Here is a 25,519-nt window from a genome sequence, read left to right on the forward strand (position 1 = left end):
ATGCAAAGAGCGCGTTTGTAACGCTAGTCTATAGAACGTGGTGCAGCCTGTTAGGCAAACACGCGGGTACATGCTAGTCGCGCACGCGAGCCCACGTGATGCGCTAGCCGAATCTGCATCTAACACTCTTTGGGCGTGGTAAAATACCAATATGAACATCGTTATTACTTGGTTACATGCGGTTACAATTGACTCTTATTCTTTACCTTGCAGACAACTCTCTTGCCTGTGGAGATGCGATTGTTGTAGTCAAACGGCGTCACGTGGCTTCTACCTACACCCACACAACTACGAAAACACTTCTCTCCACTACTAGTGGAGTAGGCTGAGCATGGTCAAAAAGGACGGCTGCAAAGAACAGCAAAAAACGTATGGGCTCAGCCGGGATTTGAACCCGGGACCTGTCACATCTCCGATACTTTGTATCTGGGCTTGGTACCCCTGGTGATTGTTAGGAAGTGCTCTCTGAGGTGATCTCCTGGTAAACACGAGTCCGATAGGCAACTTACGAAGCGACAATCATACGACTAGACCACTGAGCCTGATGCTGTCTATGAGACTCGAACTCACGCACACCAGGTATACGAGAAGCCTCCATAGAAGACAAGATGTTACTTCACTTGGCCAAAACATCCATTCTATTTATAGAAACAACCGCTGAAACAACAATATATGTACTTGATGAAAATTGATAGGGACTAGCCGACAGTCGTCGAAAATGAGGTTGTTGAAAGAACGCACGATGAGTCACAAGCGAAAACAGTAATAAGGTGGGGCACAAGAACAACAGCACAGTATGTACAATCATGTCCCTACAACCCCCGAGGCTCGTCAAGGTGTACCTTGCACTGAGCTTAGGTAGCACCACAACTCTGCCACAACATTGCTGGGATTGTGTGCCGGATTAGCACGCGAATCGTGCATGACTGTGGCAGACCCAATAGCTTGTTCTTGACCTGTTTCATTATACTCTTGCCAAACCGAAGGGATTCTGGACATTGATACTCATATATCTTGACTGTAAGTGAAACATTGCAGAAGCAAATGTTAGAGGTGGTAAGGTAAGAATGAGGAGTAACTCGCTCTCTTAGGTGAAAGCAGAGAGTACAGAGTATAGGACAAGGCGCCGAAGATGCAGAATAAAGATCAATAGGTCTTGTTGAGAGTCCACGATTAGGAGATGCATGCATATCGTGAAGTGCAGCATATTTGCCGGAAACTGTCGCTAGAGTTAGGTTTCAGTCTCGTTGGGTTTTAGTCTCAGGGTCTATAAGTATGGAATAAGATGGGCAAAAGTGAAAAAGATAGGTAGCCTTTCAAGATGGCTCGGCGGCAGAAAGATGGAAGTCGGTGTGTTGGTCGCGAGTGTGCATGAGCTCACGTGACCTGGCGTTGCGCTAAAGTTTTACGCGATCTTCGTCTTCGAGCTATGATGGCTGTGTCAACTGCACCTCAAACCTCGCCAAACCCATTCCAACCACATGTATTACCGCATTTCATAGCAAGTTCCACGCTTTGTATCCTTCTCTGTGAAAGTACAGCTTTTCACATCTTGCTTAACGTGCTATGTCTTTCTTTGGTGTGGTTTCGGGCTCTACTTCAAGATGCATCCCAAGATGTGGCATACCGTTGTTCCGCTCGCAGTTTACACTGCCAACACAACACGCCGCATCTCTTGTTCTGGCGCGTTTCAAGTCTGAATCAGCACGGTCACTTCCATCGAAGCCAGCTAAACCTGTATTCAAGCCTACATCAACAAGTAATCAACCCATTCGAAGAAAAGGCAGTCCCAAAGTAGACTCGACAAGGAAGGCATCGCTTCTGCTCAATGCGCTGAAAAACTCAAACCAGTCACCTGTACCTAAGACCGTGGTAAAGCCTGCGAGTGAGGCAGCGTCTTCGCCTGCGGCTCAATCCGTCTCAAAAAGCCCATCCACTCCAAGGCATTTCATGAAAGACATAAAACGGTCACCAAGCAAAGGGCCAGAAGATGGGGTGACAATCACCATCGATGCGAAAGAAGCGGCAATCCAGCGGCGCATTACTCTCTTGAGGAGAAAGCTTCTCGTCCCTGGAGTATGGACCCTACTCGCATTGAGCTTCACCTATCTCGCACTTGCATTTCTGGACGTGAAGGCTGGAATACCAAGCTCCGATGGCAGCCATCTTCCGAAACGTGTGCAGCCTCCTCAAACCTGGTACTTGACTCCGACCGTTGTCCTCGAAGGTGTTAAGGCCGGCTGGAATGAGCTTGACAGTCTCACCATTGGTATTGTTATTGCAACATTAGCCATCCATCTCCTCAAGAGGTCACCGCTGCCCATCTGGGAAAATCTCATCCACATCACTGGTGAGAAAAAATGGACGGCGTTCACCTACCCTCTCGTCAACACCAGCTGGGCGCATGCTGCGACAAACATGGCCGCACTCGTGTGGTTTCTGCCGGGTGTTGTTCGGTACTTTGATGGCGATCTGTTCCATACGGCAGCCTTTCTAGTCAGTGTACCACTCATCACAAGCTACCTTGCGCACTTTGCGTATCGCCTCAACCTCGCCAATGGGCTAATAATGAATCTGGGTGCTAGCGGTGCTATTGCTGCTGCCTTGGGTGTCTACTGTGTCGCTTATGCGGATGAGAAGATGTGGTTGCCGCAAGGTCTCATTCTCAGGCTCGATACGATGTACTGGGGTATGCTCTTTGCAGCCTCGCAAGCCTACAAAATACTCCAGACCCCTAAGGGAGGTAACAGACCCGCCTATCTGGTATGTCATACTGCATTTATGGTGTCTTGATACTCTGCTAACTCTTTATAGGTCCATCTGGCCAGCCTAGGGCTTGGCGCAGCATATGCGTATTTCAATCTGAAACACCATCTTTGGATACCCCTCGTGTCGGAGATCAGTGCTCGAGCATCAGAGGCAAGGGTCGAGGTGTGACGGACGTTTCCCAATACAAATGTTAGAATATGTATGCATAGTTGGTGTCGGCTCGTTCAAGTCGTGGACACAATCGTGAAGCCTCAAAAGCCAAGGCGCTAGCGATCTTATTAGAGTAAGGTTCTTTTACGTTAAGTGTACCTTTAATTAATAGAAAAAAAAATATATATACTATTAGAAAGAGTTACTCTCTTGACTAACACAAGGTCATAATTTAAGATTTTTTTTCGAGATACCTACGTTTTACTGAGTTAAATTTTAATCAGTTCTGAATACTTGTGTTACGGGGTGGGGTGTACCTGGTCTTTCGAGAACAACCTTTTTTGTGAGTAGGAGCATGTCCTCAATGGCACATAGCTCGTTCCTCGAGAATTTGGTTGCATTGATGCTGCTGGCCGAAATGACGGTGAAAAAAGTGGAAAACACTATGGCTAGGGAGGCACTGTCATTAAAATCGCGATTGCGTGGGGCTGTTATCCTAGAGTGTAAGAATGAAGAAGGTGCCGGATTACATCCTTTACCAGCACTGTGCTCACCCAGAATCAGTTTCAAGCGCAAGAGTCTGTGCCGTTCTTTCCATCAGGCTGATCGCAAAATCCGATGATTGATAATTCCACTGCAATTAAGAACATGTGAATACGAGGCTCTGAGAGTAAATTTCATGCAGTAAAAACAAGACGGCAGTTCGAGTGGCCGATAAGGGTGAGACACAGTGGTTGTTAACAACGTGCGTTGACTTAGTATACGCGTTAGGTGTCCTAGACTCGTCCTGCACCAGTACTGGTATCCACCTATAGTGCAGCAAGGGGAAACTGTTCCTGCTCTCTCAGTTCTTCGCCACCTTTGCTGCAGACCACAGCATTCTCCCGTGGAGATCAGATAAATAAGCTTCGCTATGCATCGACTGTGCCGCCTTGGCGCATTATAGGCCTTGCCATTGTTCCGGAGGAAGTGCGGTCGTGTCAACATTCTGTACTAATATCAAAAAGGCCAAAAGGGTATAGTATTTGAAAATCTTTACTCACTGCACCTAAGGTATTGACTGGAGAAGTGCACTCTTCTGAGAAGTTTCGCCCAGCACCGTCTGAGCTAGTGATGTTAGGCAGTCGACTTTAATTGTACCGCGGCAGTTCCGTGTTGGAGCATGGAACAGACCCACTGATCCATATGTCTTCTAAATTAGGCTGCCGTATATGCAGCGACTTTAGAATCATGAGACATTGACCGCCGCCTAGGTCTGCATCGAGAGAACCACGGAAATCAGCCGTGAAATAGGAACATGTGACTGGGTCTGCCGGAGATATTGCGTGACGGAGCACGAGATGTGAATAGAGATGGTAAGAGGATGACTGTAAGGGGAAGGTGCCCCCTGATCTGGCCGAACTAGAAATTGATCAGCAAACCTCTGTAGCGCGAACAGCACGCACACCCTTTGCTCACTCCACCTCGTCGACCATCTTGGAAACCTTGGTACACACCCTTACTTAGGATAGATGGGTAGCGTTGGTGACTGTCCAACCGACTGCCACCTTCGGATTCCCTCAAGCTTCGAACTCTGGTTCTGGGACGATAGACCATTCAGCCAGCGCGTGAATAGCAGAACGTGTTTGCGTGATTATGACCGTAAGTCGAGGTCCTTGAAAAGAGAGGTCGGCAGCATGGACCTATATCTCGTGGCCTAAAGATAAATAGCAAGAAATGATGGCCAAGATGGATTCGATGGGGCTCTTGCTGGATATACAGCTCTGGTGCATTGATCGACTCTTCTGGAGACCTCCGGAACTACCCATTTGTCGAAGATTCTGATACCCTGGGAAATAACTGCTGGCAATGCCACCGAGTGATATCTGTCCGCACAAATTTCGTACGAGATCGAGGCTGCTGAACCACGGTGATCGATTGCGTTTATCTCCGAAGCTTCACAGTCGCAAGGATGGGTTGTGCCGTTCGGTTTTGCGAAGGTATCGATTGCAGCTGCCCAATTCGTCAGTATCAGCATGTCAATGGCCTTGGAAAGCCAGGTCGCGTTGAGAACATACTCCGTACCTTCGTACCATTGCCCTGGAATCATGTTGGTTTGTACCGCTGCGCCGCACAGTAAAGAGACGGGCGAAACTTGGTTTTATAGTTGAGATTCCATGTTGTTGGTCATTTAGGATTCCATAGCTCGTCGCTTTCATCGCCCCGACGTCCAACAACATGTCAGCCCCAGCCCCAGAGGACATCATAGCACTCAGCCCAGACGTCATCGCCTACACCAATGGTCCAGTTCTTGTTGCAAAGACAGGGAGAATTTATGCAGCTATGTATAGTCATCTTCTGACTCCGTTTGAACTTCCTGCTCCTCAAGGAAAGCAGTAAGTGATGAAGTGACGTCTTCTTTGATGTTGCTACTAAAGGTCTCCGTAGATCTGGCGGTATTCATTTCTACGTTTAGCTGTTGGGCTGCTATGTATCCAAAGCAAAGGTCAAAAGATTTCAGATCTGCAATTTCCCTCTAATCTAAATTGTTGTCACCCTGCAAAGCTCTCAAAAACCTGTTGTCGGTATCAGGCCACACTGGCTGCAGGCCACCCCAGGAACCACTCCCAATTTCTTCCTCGGCCTGTACATCTGCTGGCCAACCGAGGTCATCTAAGAGATCGTGTATGTCTGTTCTGACTTTGTCGGACAGAGCAGTACGATGAATGATTATATGTGTGTATATTTCTCGTATCTTCTGACTTGGTCGCACTGTACGAATGTATAGCGGCGACTGACTGGATTGCATTGGTATAGTGTCGCTGGGCTATCTTTGGCGGTTGACTACTGTTGGCTGGGCTTTCTGAAGCTCATGTCGTCTTGCTTCCACAGTCTGTACGGATCTAGTGTTATGAAAGAACTGTGCTTGGATGTCATCATCGCGGAGACCGTCTGCGACTCCCTGAAGCATGTAGGCGTCCCCCGTCCTCGTCCATAATCCAGCTTTGTAGCTAGCACCATCGTTTATTGAGCCTCTTCTCGGAAAACTCAGCTGGCTGGCGCGAATACAAACCGCGATTTCAGAACGACGGAGTTCAAGTTGATACCCATTGTTCTTAGCCAACTGCTCTTGTCGCCAGAGACTCTCCAGAAGGTTCTCCTCGTCCTCGGTCCAGAGAACCCGCTGAGGCCGATGCTGATCTGGTTGATGTGCCGTTGAACTTAACTTTCTTGCCGAATAGCAACACTTGTGCCGTTTGGCATTTAACATTAGCAACATCAACATTGGTACCGTTTGGTATTCGTTTAACAGAAGCGATCTCGGTAAAAATTACTTTGTCTCTTGGAGTCCAGGGTTCTGGAGGCATGCTTGCAGACATCACTGAGCTAGACGAAAACGATGGATACGTACAGGAACACCTGCGCAAAATATAGTCACAATCAATATAGACCGCTTCTGTCGGCCTGATACACGCCATAGACATTCATGTTGAGGAAAACCAGCTGATCAGCAAGCCGACAAAATTGTTTTTGGTGCAGTCAATTACATGCAAGCTAGCTGCACCAGTTTCATCGTGAAATCAAGCCCTGTACGGTGGATTGCGATGAGCAGGGTTGCGGGAAGGGAGAGAACTTCTGACCTCGCGTTTGTTGTGCCCAAGAACCGGACCCCCGCACGGGCGTCACGTTGCGTCATCACACCAGGAAACACGAATCCTCAGAACGGATACCCATATTCTCTCTTCGCCAACACGTGCTGCTTTCAACGCCGAGTTTGTTTAGGGCTGAAGTAGAGTTGCGGTTTCTTGCAACATGTCCAGCGAGACCGAGCTGAGCGCCGGCACGCCCGAGCCGGAAGAGTATACAGCTATGGATGATGACGGGTTGGAAGCTGCCGTTGATTCTTTGGATATGACGGATAGCTGTGATGCTGTGCGGTATGTGTACTTTCGTTTCAGACTATCTCGACACACAGCTTTGTACAGTACCCATCCCGCGCCTGTGAGATTTTCAGGGCTTCATCTACGTCTTTGTCATATACCTCGCAGAGTTATACGTTTTAAAAAACAGTCATCTACATGCCCCTGGGTTTCTAATGCCGGTTCGGATTTACTATGCTACTCGAAATTAATGCCATCCCAGCCGTATGATCAAAGTTTACATCGATAACGGCGAAATGAAAGTAGGAGAATTCCGAAAAGCGATCGGTGCCAACTCGACCACGTACTCGCGTTTCATGAACCAGACGGGGCCGCAAAAGGGCTCCGCGTCCTCGGTGTATCGCAATGCATGGAAATTCTTCAAGAAGCGCCAGCTGCTCGGCATCAAACCATCTAAAAACACCCAAAAACCAAAGGCGAACGAACATGCGGCGGCGCCAAATGTTGCTGCTATCGAATTAGAGGGCGAGGAAGACGATGAGGTCGAGATATACGGTACGTCTATACTCCCACGCTCAACGACTCTGCAATTGAGTGCAACTCTAATCGGATGCAGACACATGCGACGACATCCGCCGCAAAATAAACGCACATCTCAAGAAACCCGGCGTAACACAAGCTGCCTTCCTACGCAGCATCGCCGCATGTTTCTGCACGACAGAACGTAAAATTCAATCTGCGCAGCTCAGCGCATTTCGTAGTAAGAAGGGCCCACGCCAGGGTAATACGAGTGCCGTGTTTTATGGAGCCTATGTGTACTTTGAGAAGCTGAGGATCGCGGAAGGCAAGCCCAAGAGCAAGAAAAGGCTCGAGATGGAAGATATACATTGCATGCACGGGGGCATGGACCGCAACAGGCCTCAAAAGTACGTCGTGGCTGTGGGGTCCACTCCGTATGTTGATGAATATGGAAGGGTGCGTGTTTACTAAAAGCCGTTGGCGAGGGATTTGTTTTAACTTCGGACTGACGCTTGGCTGCTTGTTTGGAATTGTGGTTGTCTGATTAACCTGTCCGTATCACGTCCGTCCAGGGCGGCGGGCAAAGAAGCCGTCTGCTGGTGCGTCTTTGTGATCGATCTCTTGTATATACTGGTATTTCGAAGATTTGGTGCTTCCTTAAATGCTGAATCAAACAATACGCCTTAAACGCCCTTGCTGTAGGTTGTCCTTGCCTCGACACGTTATAATGTTGCCGCTGCCTCGATGGCCCCGGCTGCCTTGAAAGCTGTTTTATTTGTAATGACAATCTCGACAGGATATTTCCATTCCATGAACTTGGCCCAGCCTGTGTACAATCAGCGATCTTTGTATTTCCGCATATCATTGAATGACGTACCGTAGTATGCAAACTTCCGTCCAAAGTATTTCCCAATGTATGGTACCATGACCATGGTCAGCAGCAACTCCATCTGCTGCAATGACTCCCGCCATTCTCTTTCTGCGTCTGAAACATATTCGTCTTCGTCGACTGAGGAACTCGTGGAAGAGGAGGGAAGGGAGTCCATGTCGGCCTCGGAAGAGCTGGCATGCGGCTCGATGAAGCTGTGGCTGTTGCTCAGAGACATGGCGGTGGTAGTGGCAGCGTGCAGATTCGGGAAACAAGGTGTGACTGTGGCGATAGCGGTTTGCTACCGCAGCTGCATCGATGGAGCTGAGGGTCTGGCAGTACGGGGTCAAAGCTACCCCGGCGCGCGTTTGGTGATGTGAAGCCGAGCGCAGCAGCCAATGAGCGAAGGTGGGGCTTAGCGTGTTGTGGCTGATCTCTTGGCAGTTGCGTTCGACTCACAGCATGCGGCAAAAAGAACTGAAAGTCAAGCTCCGTCTCAGCGACTCCACACCCACCACCTGACCTACCACTAACCCGAATACTGGGGCTCACTGTTCAGGAATCCACCCTTATACACGACAGCAACAAACCCAGACACGACCGCAATCATGGCTGATACTGTACGTCATTTCGAGCCCCACGTTCACATTCGAAATACAACATCCCCTCGAGGAGCACGTCTACTCTCTCGAAATACCCCCTTACCTGCTCACCGTCAACTGGCCTGCTACGAACACAAACTCTGACACGGTTGAACAGGAATCTGCCGAGCGCAAGCCCCGGAAGTCCGTCGCATTCTCTGAGGGCACCACAATCGTCGACAGCGATGGCCAGGTCACCGAGTCGAAAGAGACCAACGGTGGTAAGTCATCCGCTGAGAGCCACTCCACCGGCTCGCCTGCACTTGCGGGTAAACACCCATACACATGCGCACACATTGAACGTTAGGCTGACATGCGGGGTTATAGGCGATGACAAAGACGTCGAGGAAGTCACTGAAATGTTTGCCGACCTAGCCAAGAAGGTACGAACGCGACCCTACAGACCAGATACAAACGACAAAACTGACGCACGGACAGAAGAAGAAGAAGTCGACCAAGAAGAAGGAGGGCGAGGAGGGCGAGGACGCCGCTGAAGGCGATTTCTCTGCGCTGAAGAAGAAGAAGAAGTCGAGCAAGAAGAAGGTCGAGGATGACTTCGAGGCCAAGCTCGCTGCCGCTGGTGGCGATGCTGCTGAGGAGGAGGCACCCGCTGCCGAAGAGGAGGAGGTCCAGGAGGGCGACATGATGAAGGGCACAGGCATCTGGTCGCACGAGAGCACAACCCCCATCAAGTACGACATGCTGCTGAACCGATTCTTCACCCTCCTCCACTCCCAGCACCCCGACCTTGCCGGAAACAGCGTCAAGAGCTACAAGATTCCGCCGCCGCAGTGCCTCCGTGAAGGAAACAAGAAGACCATCTTCGCCAACATCGCCGAGATTTGCAAGAGGATGAAGCGTACCGACGAGCACGTTACTCAATTCTTGTTCGCCGAATTGGGTACCAGCGGTTCCGTCGACGGTTCTCGTCGTCTGGTCATTAAGGGTCGTTTCCAGCAGAAGCAGATCGAGAACGTTCTCAGGCGGTACATTGTCGAATATGTCACCTGCAAGACCTGTCGCTCTCCAGACACAGAGTACGTTGATTGCGTGGTCTTTTCCGAATACGCGTGTATGCTAACGTTGACGTAGTCTTTCCAAGGGTGAGAACCGTCTCAGCTTCGTCACTTGCAACAGCTGCGGTTCCAGGCGTTCAGTACAGGCCATCAAGACTGGTTTCTCTGCACAGATCGGAAAGAGAAGGAGGATGATCAAGACCTAATGAGTTCACGTTTGCGCTTCACAAATATCGACATGCGTTTGCTTGGCTGGGTTGGCGGGCGCTGCGGATGTCATGGCGGCTCGCTCGTTCGGATAAACTGTGGCAAGGGGAGCGGTATACGAAGAGCCTGGTGTACAAGACTACATAGGAGTGGTTTATGTCTATTCGCATTGATGATACAACCTAAAGTTCATCCACTTGGTGTCCTCTCTTTCAATTACTGCGTCTTGATTCATCATGTCCAATACATATGACTAGAAAACCGAGGAAATTACACAGCCCGTCGGTGCCAGCAAATCAGGTCCAGATATCGGTGCGGGAAATGGAGTAGGCGCTTGCGTGCGGGACGCCAACGCTTGGACCCTAACCCTGGCCAGAAGCTCCGGGAGAGCTTTAATGTTTCCTCGGCCAACGTCTTTGACACAGCACGCTTGTATCCGTTAAGACGTGTGTTCCAGTGGCCCAAGATAGCTCTGGAACTCAGGAGATCAGCATCGTCACGCTGTGCAACCCGAGTAAGCTGTAGCATAGGTCAGGAGAACAATGCGGCGTCCCCTCTATTCGGCGGCTACATACCCCGCTAGTCAACAGCTATGGATGATTGAGGCTGAGCTTGACACGAACAGGTAATGAGGGGCGCGGCGGGCGGTTATATGTGCTGACCATGCGCCTGTCGTCGGTTCTGTTCGGAGCTCCAACTTGTTTCCCTTCGCAATACCCTCCCAGCTCTCGACGTAGGTTGTACACGCGCTGGTCGCTTAATAAACAGCTGTTTGCAAGTCCATCTAGACTTCAGAAAGACACAATGTCAGGTTTCGGAGGAAACCCGCCGCCAGGTGGAAACTTCTACCCTCGTGAGCTTTATGCGTGGCACTTTTGTCGACATGAACTGATCAGTTGCAGCACCACCAGAGAAGGGTGGATATGGTACGCAGCTCCATACTGCTAGCAGCCATATCACACTAATCCACGATAGATCAACAACACGGTCAACAGCAGTATTTTGCGCCTCCGCCAGGCGGCCAATCATACCCTCCACCTCCGTCGTCTCCTCCTGCGCAGCAACATCAACAACAGCAGCAGTCACAGCACTATCCTCCTCCACCAGGTGGACAGCAACAGCAATATGCGCCGCCTCCAGACCACACCCAACAACACTTCCCGCCGCCGGGCAGCGCGCCTCCTCAGCACCAACCACAACAACAACCACAACAACACCAGCAGCAACACCAGCCGCCGCCGCAGCTATTCCCCGAGAAAGGGCCCTTGAGCCCTTTCGGCACCCCGGCACCAACTCAAAGTCCTCTTCAACACCCAGGCATACCACCACAGCAGATCAGCCAGCAGCAGATACAACCACAGCAGCAACAGGTCCAGGCCTCCCAACCACAGTTTGCAGGCACAGGGAGCACATCTGCTGACGATGTCGGAACCTTCAATGGCGGAAGCTACCGAGTGAGCCACAGGAACACGAACACAATCCTCACAGTGCAACTTGCAATCGGATGTCCCCTTACCGCGAAACCTGGTATGTTCTTCCTGGTCCCTGAGTCCGAGTTTAGGGAGCAGTGCGACTAACAGGCATATAGGCGTAATGATAGCGATGACCCCGACTATAACCCTCAAAGGCACCATGAAATTCTCTTTTAAGAAAGTTCTCACCGGAGGCGAGATGTCTAAGTCAATCTACACCGGTCCCGGCGAGTTGCTTCTCGCGCCTGCTGCCATCGGCGACATAACCATCATCAAGCTTGGGGGCCATGAGCAATGGAGCGTGGGTAAAGACGCGTTTCTGGCATGTACACAGGGCATTGTGACCGAGTACAAGAGTCAGGGTGTGACAAAGGCGATGTTCAGTGGCGAGGGATTGTTTGTGTACAAGATTTCGGGTCAGGGCATCCTTTGGTGCACCAGTTTTGGCGCGATCATCCGGAAAGATGTGAGTCACCCAAGTTCTTCGTCATTCTTCCAAAATAACGGTCCCCTCCTTGTTTCCGTTGTACGTGGTCTGGTACTAACAGCCTGAACAGTTGCAAAAAGATGAAAAATACATAATCGATAACGGCCATCTTGTTGCTTGGAACTGCAAGTACGTCCTTGAGCGTGTCGCGTCCGGCGGCATCGTGTCGAATATGATGGCAAGTGAAGGGCTGGTTTGCAAGTTCACAGGCCCGGGGACGATCTTCATGCAAACAAGAAACGCTCAGGCTTTCGCGGCGTGGCTTGCAGCTAACTCTGCGAATGCAGCGATGTAGTAGAAGAGCAGATTCTTTTCAATACCTGAATGAAGGCAAATTTCGAAACAACTAAACTGCCGTATTCAAGACTGGAGTATGAAACACTCAAGAACTACTACTACTACTACTACTACTACTACTACTACTACTACTACTACTACTACTACTACTACTACTACTACTACTACTACTACTACTACTACTACTACTACTACTACTACTACTACTACTACTACTACTACTACTACTACTACTACTACTACTACTACTACTACTACTACTACTACTACTACTACTACTACTACTACTACTACTACTACTACTACTACTACTACTACTACTTCAGGAAACTAAATGAGTGATCAGTGCAACTCATCGATGACATTTGGACTTGGCCTCATTTCGCCAGATCTATTACACGAATGCGCTTTGCGATAACTTTCTCTTGTGGCATGCACCAATCAGACTATCTGAGCGGTCATGTGTCTAATGGAACACTCACAATTGTAAAGCGTTGTTCAACCTATTCGACTTTATCTTCTCCTTGACCCTCGCCGTTCGAATCCAAAGGTGCGCAAATCATAATGGTACTGTTGCACAGTAAAACAAAGTAGCCGCACCTAGTAAATGCTTTTCCTTGCGACTACCTCATTAGCTTTTTCGTTTGCTGACATGTGAGCGCAGAGGATATACGTGGCGACAGCTCAGAGATTTTCAGTAGAAAGTCCTGCCACAGTGGAGTATACGAGCTTGGTGGCATCTTTCACGTCTCGAACCGGACGACCAGGATGAATCCGTGCCGAATGCAGTCGTGTGCAAGTCAAGATGTTGTCACGTTGAGTGTAGGCTGTATACACGTTTACGACAATGACGATTATCAGCAGAGTGTCAGCTTTGAAAACTTTGCGGTAGAACACAATATTGTTACGTCGACGATAAACACCTGTAATGGTGTTTGCAAAGCAATGCGACTGATCAACGCGTCTTTAGCGCGTTGTCAAAGGGTCTTGACATCATCAGCTCCACCAAAAATCATCCCATCATTGACAATCGCGAATTGACATATGCATCGGCGCTTGTGCTTGGGTCATTGGAATTAGAACAACATCACCATGTCGTCGTTACCTCCATCGCAACTCCATTTCATCTCCACTGCTTCTTTCCTATTCAATCGCGACGAACCCACGTAATCACACCACATTCCGTTTGCTCTTTCTACCTACAATCAGAAAGCAAAAACTCTTCTTACCAAATCTCAAGCCATGTCTTTTCTTCTTCGAACCACCCGCTTCATTGCATCAACCACACCACGCTTTAGCACGCCCATCACGCAACGAACCTTCAGCACAACACTCAAGATGTCTGCTACTATCGACTCCAACCTCCTCTCCCAGATTACCGCTGCTGAGAAGACTCTTACCAAAAAGGATGGGCCCATCCCCAACGGTCCCACCGCTCGTGCTCAGAAGCATGTCGGACAGCTGCTCACTGCTCAAGTCATCCGTGAGATCACCGACGCTGAGAAGGAGATCACCGGTTCTGAGCGTCCCACCAAGGGTGGCCCAACAGCGGTTGCCCAGAGCATCTTGACGAATGAGGGCACCACTGGCAGCAGTAGCAATGGCACGCCCATCACATCGAACGCCAACCCCAACCAGACTTCGAGCAACGGCCCTAGCGGCTCCGAACAGCACAACGGTATCCTTGATTCCGCAACACTGCACAAGATCACAGAGGCGGAAAAAGACATCACTGGCAAGGGGCGACCTGTGAAGGGTGGCCCGACAGCAAAGGCCCAGCAGCATGCCAAGGAGCCCATCACGAGCGAGGCCCTACATGACATCACCGAAGGTGAGAAGAAGATCACAGGTGGCGAGAGGGTCAAAGGTGGCCCTACGTCGCAGGCCCAGAGCGAGCTTGGAAAGAGCAGGAACTAGATTAGATATGAGATGACGTTATCGCTGTACGATTAAAAGACGAAGCTTTAAGACGGATGACGAAACTGTGTACAACATGAGTGTGCATGATTCGACCTGTTTTATAGATACAATACCCGATATAGCAATCAGAAGATATACACGTCCTGGAAATCTATTATAGCAAATAGTGATACATTACTCGATGCACCTATACCCATGTCATTGTTTGTCCGCCAACATCCCGCCCTTATAGTTGACCGATTTCATTACTCTCCTGGAGCCTTCAGCTCCTTGAACGGTTTGTCCAGCGCACCCTGATGTGGAGGGATGGGTTTTGGACCCTCGACAAAGTCAAGATAGGTGATATTGTTGATGAACCAGCCGTCCTGAGGACCAAGCACCGATTTATTCGCTGGACCAAGGAAGTCGTGTGGAAAGCCCATCTCAAACCCGTATGCGTTATCGATCTTGTTCATCTCCTCCTCATCGAGCCTGAGTTCAAGTGCTGCAATGTTACCCTCGAGGTGGTCTACCTTCCTGCCGCCTACAATGGGAAACACATACGGACTCTTGTGCATGACATACGCCAACGCAATACTCGTCATCAACGTGCCCTTTTTGTTTGCAATCTCCTCCAGCACAAGGCTCACCTTCTCTTCCTTCCCCGTAAATGCGACTCTGACGAAGTTCTTCCGGCCTTCACCACTCTCACGCTGCTCTTTCGTCTTGAAGCCTCCACCGCCAAGTGCACCCCAAGGAGCGAGCGCCATGCCCTCAGTGAGGCACATGGGGATGATTTCGCGCTCGAAAGAGCGGTCGGCAGCGGACCAACGACCTTGGTAGAGTGAGAACTGGCGTAGACCGTGTTGGCGCGCGTAGCAATTTGCTTTGACGACCAGCCAGGCTGGGGTGTCGGAGATACCGAGATAGATCACTTTGCGGGCTGTGCAGAGATCGTTGAGATTATTCATTAATTCCGGGATGCTGGTGGTGTAATCCCAGAGATGAACGTAATACTATGGCTGTGGTTAGCGTGAGTGCGACATATAGCTGGAGGACATGTGCTTACAACGTCAATGTAAGTCGTACGTAAATTCTTCAGCGAGCGCTCAATGGAAGTATAAATATTCTTCGCGCTATTCCCCGAATAGTTGTCCTTCATGACCCCTTTTCCCTCGAACCTTCCCTCTTTCTCGCGCTGCTCAGCAGCACTTTGCACGCCAGTGAACTTGGTGGCAATCACCATCTCATCTCGTCTTCCTCTAGCCTCCATCCATTCACCGAGCCATTGCTCGCTCTCGCCCAGCTGGTAATTGACAGCTGTGTCGATGAAATTACCGCCTTGTTCGTAGAAATAGTCCAGCATGGCAAACGCCGTCTCTTTTGTACATTCACCAAGCGCCTCCTTCCATGAATCACCGAAGTTCATTGAGCCAAGACATAGTGGAGAAACGCGAACACCAGCAGTTGGAGATAGAACGCGATGACGGCCAAGTAGTGATTTGGGGGTCTCGAGGGTGTTGAAAGACATGTCGCTGGACTGTAGGAGCTTACTGAACCGATAATCGGTAACAATACACCTGAGCCTTGAAACGAGGTTAGATGACCGAGGTCTCGAAGGGTTGACGTCGCAGCCTCTTATACTTAATGATCACCATAGGAGTTCAGTCCGGTTGACGTTGCCACACTTGCTAATTGCCGCATACCTTAACTCCGCACTGCGGGGTCAATGATATCGTAAGGACGGGTCAGAAATGTCAGAAATTTGAGCACAAAAGTTCCAAGAACTGCCCGCATGGCATCATATTGGACCCGGTCTTAAGCTCAACCTTCGCTTTGTGGCTTAAAGAGAGAGCCGTTAACCCCGCAATCACCGTATGCTGAACGGTCGCACTGAGACTCGGATGCAGGTAGAAATTAAAGGCTGTCACAGCCATTGAACAATCCGAACTAAGTGAGTTTCATCTTGACGGTGAGAGAACGAGCCTGGTAAAGGAGATTGGGTGGAAGAAGCAAGGGCAGGCTGCGGCAACCGGGAGTGCGTCAGCACACTTCGAGGCGCCCACACCTGTCATCATTGACGATTGAAAGAGCATTATTGTTTCGAAGCGCCATTCCCTTGTAATCGGAATTACGATATGCTGTGATTGTAGTCCAGCATTCGCGCCTATATCGGCAACAAGAGCTGCTTCGCAACGTCAAAGATAGTAGATCTGTAGCCGCAACAGGGAAGGCATTTCGAGAGATGATCATATTGCAGGTTGCTGTGTTTACTGCCAGAATATCTGCGCAAGCTCAGGAGTCTCAAGCAGAGCTGAATTATAGTTCGCTCTTGGAACCTAGAAAAGTATCAGTCGTGTACCAGAGGCTGCGACTCATAGGGTTACTCACTTTTAGAGGCCTTTCCTTCAGTGCGAACAATATCTGCGATCGTACTTTCAAGCGAACCCCCATTTGGCTTCCATCTGAGTTTCCTCTGAGCAATTGATGATCGTGTACGAGCGTTGGTACCCCATAGAATCGACGCGTGGCCGCTCAAGGTGTCAGCTTTTGCCGCATTAATTGTCTCAAGACTATCGCCAGATTTGACGAAGCCTTGCTTGTGCGCTTCTTTTGTGACCAAAGCACTCAACTCTCCAAATGCCTATCCTGTTAGTAACACGTCCACTAGAATTCACGTCCGAACTCACCAGCTCGCCATTCTTGACGTTGAAAACGCCATCCTTGTTCCAGAAACCGTCTTTGCCATCTCTGGCCGCTCTGACCAACATGGAAACTAAATTAGCCAGATCATGAACGTGGATATTACTCCAAATGTTTTTGCCCTTGTTCAGCTTGAAGCCATGAGCAAGATTCAACGTTGCTTTCGCAATCTCTGGTGCCTGGATGCTTCTCTGGTTCACTGGGCCTCTGCCGACACCGTAAATGAGGGGCCTAATAATCAGAGCTGTCTTGACCGACGAGGGTGCTTGTGATAGAACGAGATTATCTACCACTCGCTTGCGGTTATCCTGAATGATGGACAGAATCTTGTCCTGATCTTTGAGGTCATTATAAACATCGTCGGTAGCATAGCCAAAACGGCCTGATGCGATCTCATCTACTGGGTAGACTGTTGCTCCTGACATTTGAATCCAAAAACTGGGCTTTTGCATCTCCTTTTGCCGTGTTTGCAGGCCTTCGGCAATGGCATTCGCGCTTGCCGCATGCCCAGTAGCAGCAAAGTCTCAGAATTATGTTAGCCTGATGTAATATAAACATCGATGAAGGACGAATACATACTCAGAACGATATCTGCGGCCTTGGACTGCTCTTTGATTAAATCGGTGTCGTCTAAGTCTCCTAATATAGTCTTGACGTCTGGGTACGCCAACTTCACTTGCTCTGCTTTGGTGGCGTCTCGAACGAGCGAGGTGATGTGTAACCCAGAGTGTCCAGCGCGCGCTAGAGTGTGAAGGACCTCTCCGCCGATATAGCTACGAAATGCCAGCAACACATCCGAAGCTTCGGCTATCATTATACCCGGTAGCGCCTGTAAGGAAGATATTAGACATGCTGAAAATAGTAGTTTTGGTGTGTGAGAATTGTGATTGAGACCTGGTCAATTTGTCTGCTATTGATATTCCTACTTGATGAGTCGATTGAGTACTTTAAACTCCATCGGTCTTGATTGGTAAGCTTTGTATTGATTTGTAGGCGATGAAGCGACAAGTGTTGGGAAGGTGCTCGTCTTGATGCACTCGGAATCTCCTACCTGATGCAGCTTAGTTCGCCCCGCAAAGCCCAAAGTCAACCAATGAACGCTACGTGAGGTGGAATTCTCCAGTGACTTGTCAAAAATCTGCGATGAAACGGGAGATTTGTATGCCTAAGTCGTTCAGTTGAATCCTCCCTCAAAGAGTCGTTGCTGTACAGCACGCTCCTTATTGACGTCATAATGATTAGGCCAACCATGCCACCCAGCAAGAGTTGAGGTGCAACTCGAAAACGCACGCACAACCTTGGTGGATGTGCAACTTGTCGATGTCGCCACGTCAAGCGCGATCATGCCCGACCTATGTGCGCTACCTGTTGCAAGGCGGGACTGGTGTGTGGCGGTTATCCCTCGCAAATTTGATGGGCGTCCATGTCATATGGGCCGTCGAGGCCTTTATCGCAACTAACTCAGCGTACGTAAAGCAAACGACAACAAACAGTTCTTGTTGACAAGTATATAGAGACGATTGAAACCTAAGACGCGACAAGCTGTCCGATTCAAGATCAACTTCCCACTGTGTCTGAAGTAGATCAGTCAATCATCAGTCCGAATCCTAACCAAGAAAGTGATACAAGCAATCTTATGGTTGATTATGAGGATCTACCCTTTGATAAAGGATCACTTGACGTTGGTAACAACAGCAATGTATCAACGAACGCGACAAATCCGGAGAACACCACTGTCTTACCTCATGAACCGGACTTGTTCCATCGTTCTTCAGTTGGTTCTATGTCAGATCTCGAGTTGTTGTTCGATTCCTCTAACGGACTCATCTAGAACGGCTTGTTTGATACTACCTTTGACATGACGATGCCCGTGATCCATGACCAGCTTCACGATCAGTCCTACGGTGATCGATTAAGTCTTCTCGCACACGTTGCTAATCAGCCTCAAAATCAAGATCTCGCCACTCATGCGTTCGAATACCCGTTGATCCCAAATCAGTTTTACGAGGAACAGAGCCTAGGTACGTCGAGTATGGTGTTCGATTCGCAACCGCCACCATATGCTCTGACCGAGCTCGATGAAGCACAAGTGCTGCACGATGCACAGTTCTTACTGCAATACTTCCGGGATACCATTGTCCCACATTTTGGACCAGTGCCTATGACCTCTAAATCGCCTTGGGAAACGCTTAACTGGAGCAACGCTGTGCAGACCTATGCTGAGTTGACGTGGCTTTGTAACCCAAATGTCAGACACGCTAACAAAGCGAATTTGTTCGTCCTCCTGGGTTGTTCTGCTCACATGGTGGCAAGGGCGCCACCGTCATCAGGCGATTTGGACCCCAAGACATCTATGCAAATCCTTGGGTATGTCTCCAAACGAGCGAAACGACACATGCAAGAGTCTTTGAGGTTAGAGACTTCTGGTGACGGGAAAGCAAAGTATAAAGACCAACTAATGGCTATCTTCAGCCTCATAGCGCTTGCTGTTAGTCGACCGAATATCGTCTTTTTCCATCCAGCTGACCGTGCTTAGACCGAAACTGGCAATGTAGTAGATGTTAGATGCTACTTGATAGATGCCGAACGTCTCGTGAGATTGCGAGGCATCACAAAGCACAAAGCTTCCCGCAGAGCTCGGCTTTTACATCACGTGTATACATGGCTCCGCATCATTGGGAAGAATACGTTTGTTCTGCATGACCACAAAAACCCTCTATTGCAGGGCAAGATCGAAAGAACGTTCCGCAATAAAACCTCTGCTCCTGTCATCGGCTCATGTGAAGCCGGTCAAGACGTCACTGCGTCGCACAAACACTCCCAATTAGGCGACTTCCTTCGTATAAAATCGCATGGTACAGATAGCGACGATGAAGCTGAGGCACATAAAGACCATGAGACCTGACTTCAGGATATACATCTGGAGGACTCTCGTGCCTGGTTTAACACGCTTTACATGGATGTGTATGGAATACCGGAAATTTGGCTTAGCTATGTCTCACAGACCACAAGGGTGGCAAACATTATGGATTATCTAGATGAGACTTCGGTACAGCCGACCCGAACATTCCAAGAATGCCTGCAGAGAAAGACCACACAACTCGAGAATCGTATCTGCTCTCTCTCTGCTAAGTATAGCAGCTCTGGGGATTCGTCACCATCTCGTACCAATCAGAGCGGATCTACAATTCCGAGACCGCCGGTAGCAAGTCGAGCTATGATTCGCGCGATGACCTCAGCTCTGGTCATATTGTTCTGCCGAAGGATCCGAAAGGTCCATCCATTCATTCTACAGGCACATGTCAACGACGTGATCGCGGCTTTGAAAGATTTTGACCTTGCTCACAATGTTTGCGATATCAAGTTGCCTGGAACCCCATGGCTGGCCTTTGTTGCAGGCTCTGAGGCCATATCAGCGACAGCTCGAGATTGGTTAATGAGTTGGATACAGAAAGGCGCGAGTCAATCTGCGTCCAACGGCTTCACTACCTCTCAGCAAATCATGCGCGAGGTGTGGGATTATCGCGATAGAGTCGAGAAGAGTGTCGGGAATGATCCAGTCAGTCCGTCTGAACAGCGAGCGTCTGGGAAAAAGAGGAAAGACATCTACTCTTGGGTGGACGTACTACGAGAGGGTAACATTTGGCTTATGCTATACTGAAGCTGATTATGACGCTCGATGAGCATCTTCAGACAGCAAATATGGTCTACGTCTCAAAGGCTTTGGTAGACTGGCGTGGCCCTCACTTTCGCTGAGCATCGAGTTGGTTGTGTAACAAGCTCGCATTTCATCGAGTTCTACATATACCGTGATTTACAATTTTGCTAGAACACCGTTGTGCTCTAGAACGCTCAAATGATTAGGAGTAACCTCCTTCACCGATCGACACCCAGCTAGTGCCATTGTCGACTTGAATTCTTCAAAAAGGATTTTGATGGCAAGCTCAACACCTTCTTGGCCTTTGTACTGAGCAAGATTAGTGCGTGTTTTGAGACATATCAAAGAACAGTCTGAACTTACAGCAAGCCCCCAAATAGCGATCCTTCCAAGAAAGCAAAAGTCAGCGCCAAGGGCAATGGCTTTGAAGATATCAGACCCTCTTCTTATCCCGCCATCTACCGCAACTTGGATATGGGCCTTTGCGATTGGTGCACACTGTCGCAGGGAGTCAAGGGTAGCAGGAACGCCGTCTAGCTGGCGCCCGCCATGATTCGAGATGACAATTCCATCTACGCCTGCCGCTATCGCTTGCTCAACATCTTCTGGCGAAGAGACGCCCTTTAGCCAGATCTGCATCTTGGTGTTCTTCTTCAACCAAGGGATGATCTCGTCCCACTCAATGGTGTCATCAAAAGCTTGAGGCCCGTTGTCTTTGCCATCTGGCGCACCGAATTCGTCGAACCCTTTCCATAACAAATTGGGAAACGACATGCCCTCGGGTAATGTGAAATTCGTACGCATTTCGCCTAATCGGCGGCCGAGGAGGGGCACATCAACCGAAAGGAAGAGCGCTCGGTATCCGCAACCTGCAAACGAATCAGCATTGTTTCTAAGCCTTGCAGGGAAGCTTGGTAAGGCGCACTCTCTGCTCTCTTGAGTAATTGCGTGGTAATGTTTCGATCCTTCACAATACACATCTGCATCATGTACGGGTTCTCACCACCCTGTGCAATGACATCTTCCAATGATGTTGTAGCGTACGACGATAACGCCATCGGTATTCCCATCTTCGACGCTGTTCTCGACGTGGCAAGCTCTCCATCTGGGTGCGCGAGGCAGTGCATTGCGCTGGGACTGAATCCACAAGGGAATGTGATATGCCTTCCAAATATCTCGGCGCTTGTATCTACATTGGAGACATTTCGTAGGATACGAGGACGAATTTTGTATCTATCGTACGCTGTTACGTTCTCACGCAAACTGATCATGAATGGTTAGCCTGTGTACACACGCATTAACAGTCTGTTGACTTACGTTGTCATGTCCATAGCTCCGCCATTGTAGTACTCCCGGAAGCTTTAAGAGAGGCTCTTTGTTCCATAGTGCTCAAGGTCACGAATGGAGAATACCAGAGTATCAAGTGCTGGTGGACGATTGGCCATTCTTCGAATTTGTTGATGAACTCTTTCTGCTAGTTTCTAAAGATTAAAAGTGTGTAATCTTAGAGCAAAGGTGTGAGGATTAACAGCAAGCTGCCACTCAGAATTGAATAGAGGGGCTTAAGATTTCAGTCCACTACGTTATGTTATGCTGGTCATCCGTATCACCACAGCCGATTTGGTGATCTAGACATGGCGGGGACAGCAAATGGAAGCGTGGCCTGGCAGCAGAACGATGGGATATTCTATCGCGGGGAAGCATATATTCTTGATAGCTCCTCTCTCCGCGATTTTCAGCTCCAGAAAAGAGCGTGTCGGATGCCGTTGCGCACACGTCACTAGATCTTCCTACACCACACTTACCCTAACAGGAAGGAGTCTCCCGGATGATCAACCGTTTTCGGAGTGATCCATGGATATTGACGAGCCCCTCCAAACACAAAAGAACTCCCCAAAATGCTGAAAATGAGTGCTACGAATCTCTATCTTGCCAATCCATCACATCGTCACACGACGCTTTCTCCGATATCCCAATACTCACCACTTCTACTTCCAAAATGGCACCTCAAGAACTCAAAGGCATTCTCGTCGCGCTCGTCACTCCATTCACGGACGATGGCACCAAGATCCACAAAGGGCGTCTTGAAGCTCACATCAATCGCATGATCGAGGCGGGCGTACACGGTCTTGTTCCTGGAGGAACAACGGGAGAATTCACAGCGATGACAATCGAGGAGAGGAAACAAGTCACAGAGCTCTGCGTCAAGTACTCAGCAGGCCGAATTCCCGTTGTTGCTGGTGCAGGCGCCCTTTCTACCAAGGACTGCGTCGAACTTGCTGTGCATGCTGCGAAGGTCCGTGCAGCAGCCACCGTGATTGTTCCTCCATTCTACGATCCAGTCAATTACGAACAGTTCCGCGATCTGTGCAAGGAGGTCTACGAAGAGTCAAAGATCCCTATCGTCTACTACAACATACCTTCAGCGAGCGGCCTCATCCTGTCGCCGTCCGAGATGGCGTCCCTGAAAGACGTCGGTGTACACTACCTGAAGGACACATCCGGCAACGCACCAGCGCTCACCGAGCTTCTCTTTGAACTAGACGACCGGATAACTGCCTTTAACGGGTGGGACACACTCACATTTCTACGGCCTGTGCGCAGGCGCATAGGGCTCAGTATGGGGTGCAACCAACGTCATCCCCGAGCCATCAGTCGAGCTTTGGAATGCTGTCGCAGTTGAAGGAGATAATAAGAAGGGTCGTGAGCTGTGGAGGAAGATCTTCCCCATCTGCAAGTTCCTCGAGACCTACAACTACCCGTCGGCAATCAAGTCAGGTAGGGAGCTGCGGGGGTGGGAGACTGGAGGTCTGAGGAAGCCGTTCAAGCTTCCCGGCCAGAAGGAGACTGACGAGATGTCCCAGATCATCTCTGCTTCGGGAGTAGAGGTTCAGAAGGCGGAGTGGCTGTCGAATGGAGCTTGAGCATTCAGACGAAAAGTTTATATTAATACATTTGATGAGCAATGAAAGTACCATAAATGGAAGTGATACCTCAGTTCGGCGGTGAGCATCTCTATTAGCGTCTCGAACACCATGTGTAATTCGTACGAATGTGGATCAGTCAAAAGAGAGGAACTGGACATCCTGACACCTGAACAATTGCGAATCTGGACTTATTGCACAGATGCTAGAACCTACAATTCCCATCTGCAAACAAAAACAACGAGCAAATGTTATACATATGATGGTCGAATTCGCATTGGTGCTGTCATGGTTCATGTTAACCTTTCTATAGCTTGTTGCCCATGTTGATGTGCACCGCCTTCACCTGGGAGTAGGCCTCCAGGCCAGCCTCGCCCAGCTCACGTCCAATACCTGACTGCTTGACACCACCAAACGGTACCCTGTAGTCACAATCCTGACTGCTGTTCACCCAAACCATGCCAGAGTCAATCTCTGAAGCCACCCTGTGCGCCCTTTCCAGATCTTTCGTGAACACGGCGGCACCGAGACCATAGATTGTATCATTCGCCATTTCAATAGCCTCGTCCTCACTCTTGAAAGTTGCGATGACCACAAAAGGTCCAAAGACCTCTTCTCTGTAGATCCGCATGTTTGATGAAACGCCGATGAAGACGGTGGGCTTGATATAGTACCCATCTCCGCTGCGAGCCTCTCCACCCTCGACGAGCTTAGCACCTTCCTCCTTGCCGATGTCGACATACGATAAAATTCGTTCGTACTGCTGCTTGGTAACCTGGGGTCCTTGAAAGGTGTATTCACTCCACTGGTCGCCAATCACAGAGACTTCAGACACCTGCTTGCGGAACTTCTCGACGAAAGTGTCAAAGATGGACTCCTGCACCAGGATGCGGGAGGTTGCAGTGCAAATCTGACCCTGGTTCGACATGATGCCGAAGTGCGACCATTTGACTGCTTGCTCCATGTCGGCATCATCGAAAACGAGCAGCGGCGACTTGCCTCCAGTCTCCAGAGTGATGTTCTTCAGCCCAACTGCGGCCATTTTCATGATCTGTGTAGCTGTGGCTGTAGATCCCGTGAAAGCGACCTTATCGACTAGCGGATGCTGAACCAGTGCCGAACCAGCCTCGCGCCCGAGACCGTTGACGATGTTGACAACACCAGGAGGGAAGCCAGCCTTCCTAATAAGCTTCGCCAAGACAAGGATAGACAGCGGTGTCTGCTCCGCAGGCTTCAGCACGATAGTGTTACCACAAGCTAGGGCAGGGCCAAGCTTCCAGCAAGCCATTGAGAGAGGGTAGTTCCATGGGATGATCTGTGCAACCACGCCAATGGGCTGTCGTACGGTGTAGGCGAACTTTTGTGGTGTAGTGCCTATTGTCTGCCCGGAAATTTTGTCTGCCCATCCACCATAGTAGCGGATGGTATTGAATGCCTCAGGGAGATCGTCGTTGTACGCCACGCTGTATGGCTTGCCTAGGGAAGTCAGTTCAGCTTCGCACTCCGATGACAACCATGCTGACCATTGTCCCATGCGTCTATTGTTGCAAGGAGCTCATGATTTTGTTCCATCAAATCCGCAAGCTTCACCATGAGTCGCCCACGATCAGTGTTGGGCAGCAGCTTCCACTCCGGGCTCTTCAGCGCCTTCTTTGCAGCGTTCACAGCACGATCGATGTCGTCCGGCGTTGCAGCCTGTACTGCAGCAATCTCCTTCTCGGTGGCAGGATCGACCGAAGAGATTGTATTATCGGGCTTGCTCGACTCCACAAACTCGTTATTGATGAACAGGCCGGTGGGCTGCTCCCATTCCTTGCCGTTGGGCGCTTTCAGTGTGATTGATTTGGCTGTCATTGTTGCAACTTTTTGGTGACTTTCGTGGGTATCAAATAAACAACTGTTCCTGTACAAAAGTACTTTTGAGTTGCGAACACAATGATTGTCTGGTGTCAAGAGCGACGTCAGGCGGGGCAAAATGCTTTCCGCAGCTCACAGTTGACCTGGTGGGGTACTTCTCTACCATTGCGACAACGGCCCCAACTTGAACAC

General features: G+C 49.6%; 12 protein-coding genes and 1 non-coding gene across 14 annotated transcripts, besides 4 other annotated features; 7 read left to right on the forward strand and 6 right to left on the reverse strand.

Moving 5' to 3' along the window:
* Window positions 1-373: 373 nt before the first annotated feature.
* On the reverse strand, window positions 374-542 carry EKO05_5t1. The gene has a single exon. It is a non-coding gene; the product is annotated as a tRNA-Thr (tRNA).
* Window positions 543-1,566: 1,024 nt separating this feature from the next.
* EKO05_0003358 (uncharacterized protein) lies at window positions 1,567-2,937 on the forward strand (the record flags this gene model as incomplete). The annotated part of the gene is made up of 2 exons (XM_038938352.2): window positions 1,567-2,763; window positions 2,815-2,937. The coding sequence occupies 2 exons, from the start codon at window positions 1,567-1,569 to the stop codon at window positions 2,935-2,937; spliced, it is 1,320 nt and encodes a 439-aa protein (XP_038800909.2).
* A 3,774-nt stretch (window positions 2,938-6,711) lies between these two features.
* Window positions 6,712-7,769, forward strand: EKO05_0003359 (uncharacterized protein; the record flags this gene model as incomplete). Its single annotated transcript, XM_038938648.1, has 3 exons — window positions 6,712-6,836; window positions 7,042-7,334; window positions 7,396-7,769. 3 exons carry the CDS (start codon window positions 6,712-6,714, stop codon window positions 7,767-7,769), a joined length of 792 nt encoding a protein of 263 aa, XP_038800908.1.
* Window positions 7,770-8,020: 251 nt separating this feature from the next.
* On the reverse strand, window positions 8,021-8,404 carry EKO05_0003360 (uncharacterized protein; the record flags this gene model as incomplete). Its single annotated transcript, XM_038938359.1, has 2 exons — window positions 8,021-8,124; window positions 8,176-8,404. 2 exons carry the CDS (start codon window positions 8,402-8,404, stop codon window positions 8,021-8,023), a joined length of 333 nt encoding a protein of 110 aa, XP_038800907.1.
* Window positions 8,405-8,774: 370 nt separating this feature from the next.
* Window positions 8,775-10,029, forward strand: EKO05_0003361 (translation initiation factor eIF-2 beta subunit; the record flags this gene model as incomplete). Of its 2 annotated transcripts, none has more annotated exons than XM_059636150.1 (5): window positions 8,775-8,786; window positions 8,926-9,076; window positions 9,135-9,190; window positions 9,246-9,844; window positions 9,900-10,029. In XM_059636150.1, 5 exons carry the CDS (start codon window positions 8,775-8,777, stop codon window positions 10,027-10,029), a joined length of 948 nt encoding a protein of 315 aa, XP_059492133.1. The 2 variants fall into 2 exon arrangements, with proteins under 2 accessions (XP_059492133.1, XP_059492132.1); XM_059636149.1 differs by having other exon boundaries at window positions 8,926-9,028.
* Window positions 9,320-9,350: a tandem repeat.
* An 805-nt stretch (window positions 10,030-10,834) lies between the features above and the next one.
* On the forward strand, window positions 10,835-12,284 carry EKO05_0003362 (uncharacterized protein; the record flags this gene model as incomplete). Its single annotated transcript, XM_038938630.1, has 5 exons — window positions 10,835-10,883; window positions 10,933-10,956; window positions 11,006-11,557; window positions 11,619-11,968; window positions 12,060-12,284. The coding sequence occupies 5 exons, from the start codon at window positions 10,835-10,837 to the stop codon at window positions 12,282-12,284; spliced, it is 1,200 nt and encodes a 399-aa protein (XP_038800905.1).
* Window positions 11,088-11,120: a tandem repeat.
* Window positions 11,215-11,261: a tandem repeat.
* A 93-nt stretch (window positions 12,285-12,377) lies between the features above and the next one.
* Window positions 12,378-12,608: a tandem repeat.
* A 1,016-nt stretch (window positions 12,609-13,624) lies between these two features.
* EKO05_0003363 (uncharacterized protein) lies at window positions 13,625-14,203 on the forward strand (the record flags this gene model as incomplete). The annotated part of the gene is made up of 1 exon (XM_038945381.2): window positions 13,625-14,203. The coding sequence occupies one exon, from the start codon at window positions 13,625-13,627 to the stop codon at window positions 14,201-14,203; it is 579 nt and encodes a 192-aa protein (XP_038800903.2).
* A 248-nt stretch (window positions 14,204-14,451) lies between these two features.
* Window positions 14,452-15,716, reverse strand: EKO05_0003364 (uncharacterized protein; the record flags this gene model as incomplete). The annotated part of the gene is made up of 2 exons (XM_038938673.1): window positions 14,452-15,201; window positions 15,255-15,716. The coding sequence occupies 2 exons, from the start codon at window positions 15,714-15,716 to the stop codon at window positions 14,452-14,454; spliced, it is 1,212 nt and encodes a 403-aa protein (XP_038800902.1).
* A 788-nt stretch (window positions 15,717-16,504) lies between these two features.
* On the reverse strand, window positions 16,505-17,702 carry EKO05_0003365 (uncharacterized protein; the record flags this gene model as incomplete). Its single annotated transcript, XM_038938674.1, has 4 exons — window positions 16,505-16,524; window positions 16,577-16,829; window positions 16,876-17,411; window positions 17,468-17,702. 4 exons carry the CDS (start codon window positions 17,700-17,702, stop codon window positions 16,505-16,507), a joined length of 1,044 nt encoding a protein of 347 aa, XP_038800901.1.
* Window positions 17,703-18,746: 1,044 nt separating this feature from the next.
* EKO05_0003366 (uncharacterized protein) lies at window positions 18,747-19,793 on the forward strand (the record flags this gene model as incomplete). The annotated part of the gene is made up of 2 exons (XM_038938616.1): window positions 18,747-19,376; window positions 19,425-19,793. 2 exons carry the CDS (start codon window positions 18,747-18,749, stop codon window positions 19,791-19,793), a joined length of 999 nt encoding a protein of 332 aa, XP_038800900.1.
* Window positions 19,794-20,702: 909 nt separating this feature from the next.
* EKO05_0003367 ((S)-2-hydroxy-acid oxidase) lies at window positions 20,703-21,673 on the reverse strand (the record flags this gene model as incomplete). The annotated part of the gene is made up of 3 exons (XM_038938242.2): window positions 20,703-20,855; window positions 20,910-21,415; window positions 21,472-21,673. 3 exons carry the CDS (start codon window positions 21,671-21,673, stop codon window positions 20,703-20,705), a joined length of 861 nt encoding a protein of 286 aa, XP_038800899.2.
* An 872-nt stretch (window positions 21,674-22,545) lies between these two features.
* Window positions 22,546-23,470, forward strand: EKO05_0003368 (uncharacterized protein; the record flags this gene model as incomplete). Its single annotated transcript, XM_059636151.1, has 2 exons — window positions 22,546-23,142; window positions 23,195-23,470. 2 exons carry the CDS (start codon window positions 22,546-22,548, stop codon window positions 23,468-23,470), a joined length of 873 nt encoding a protein of 290 aa, XP_059492134.1.
* Window positions 23,471-23,777: 307 nt separating this feature from the next.
* Window positions 23,778-25,324, reverse strand: EKO05_0003369 (Aldehyde dehydrogenase (NAD(P)(+)); the record flags this gene model as incomplete). The annotated part of the gene is made up of 2 exons (XM_038938453.1): window positions 23,778-24,946; window positions 24,994-25,324. The coding sequence occupies 2 exons, from the start codon at window positions 25,322-25,324 to the stop codon at window positions 23,778-23,780; spliced, it is 1,500 nt and encodes a 499-aa protein (XP_038800897.1).
* Between the last annotated feature and the right edge of the window lie 195 nt (window positions 25,325-25,519).

This window comes from Ascochyta rabiei, chromosome 5 (genome assembly GCF_004011695.2).
Source record: "Ascochyta rabiei chromosome 5, complete sequence".
Lineage (NCBI taxonomy): Eukaryota > Fungi > Ascomycota > Dothideomycetes > Pleosporales > Didymellaceae > Ascochyta > Ascochyta rabiei.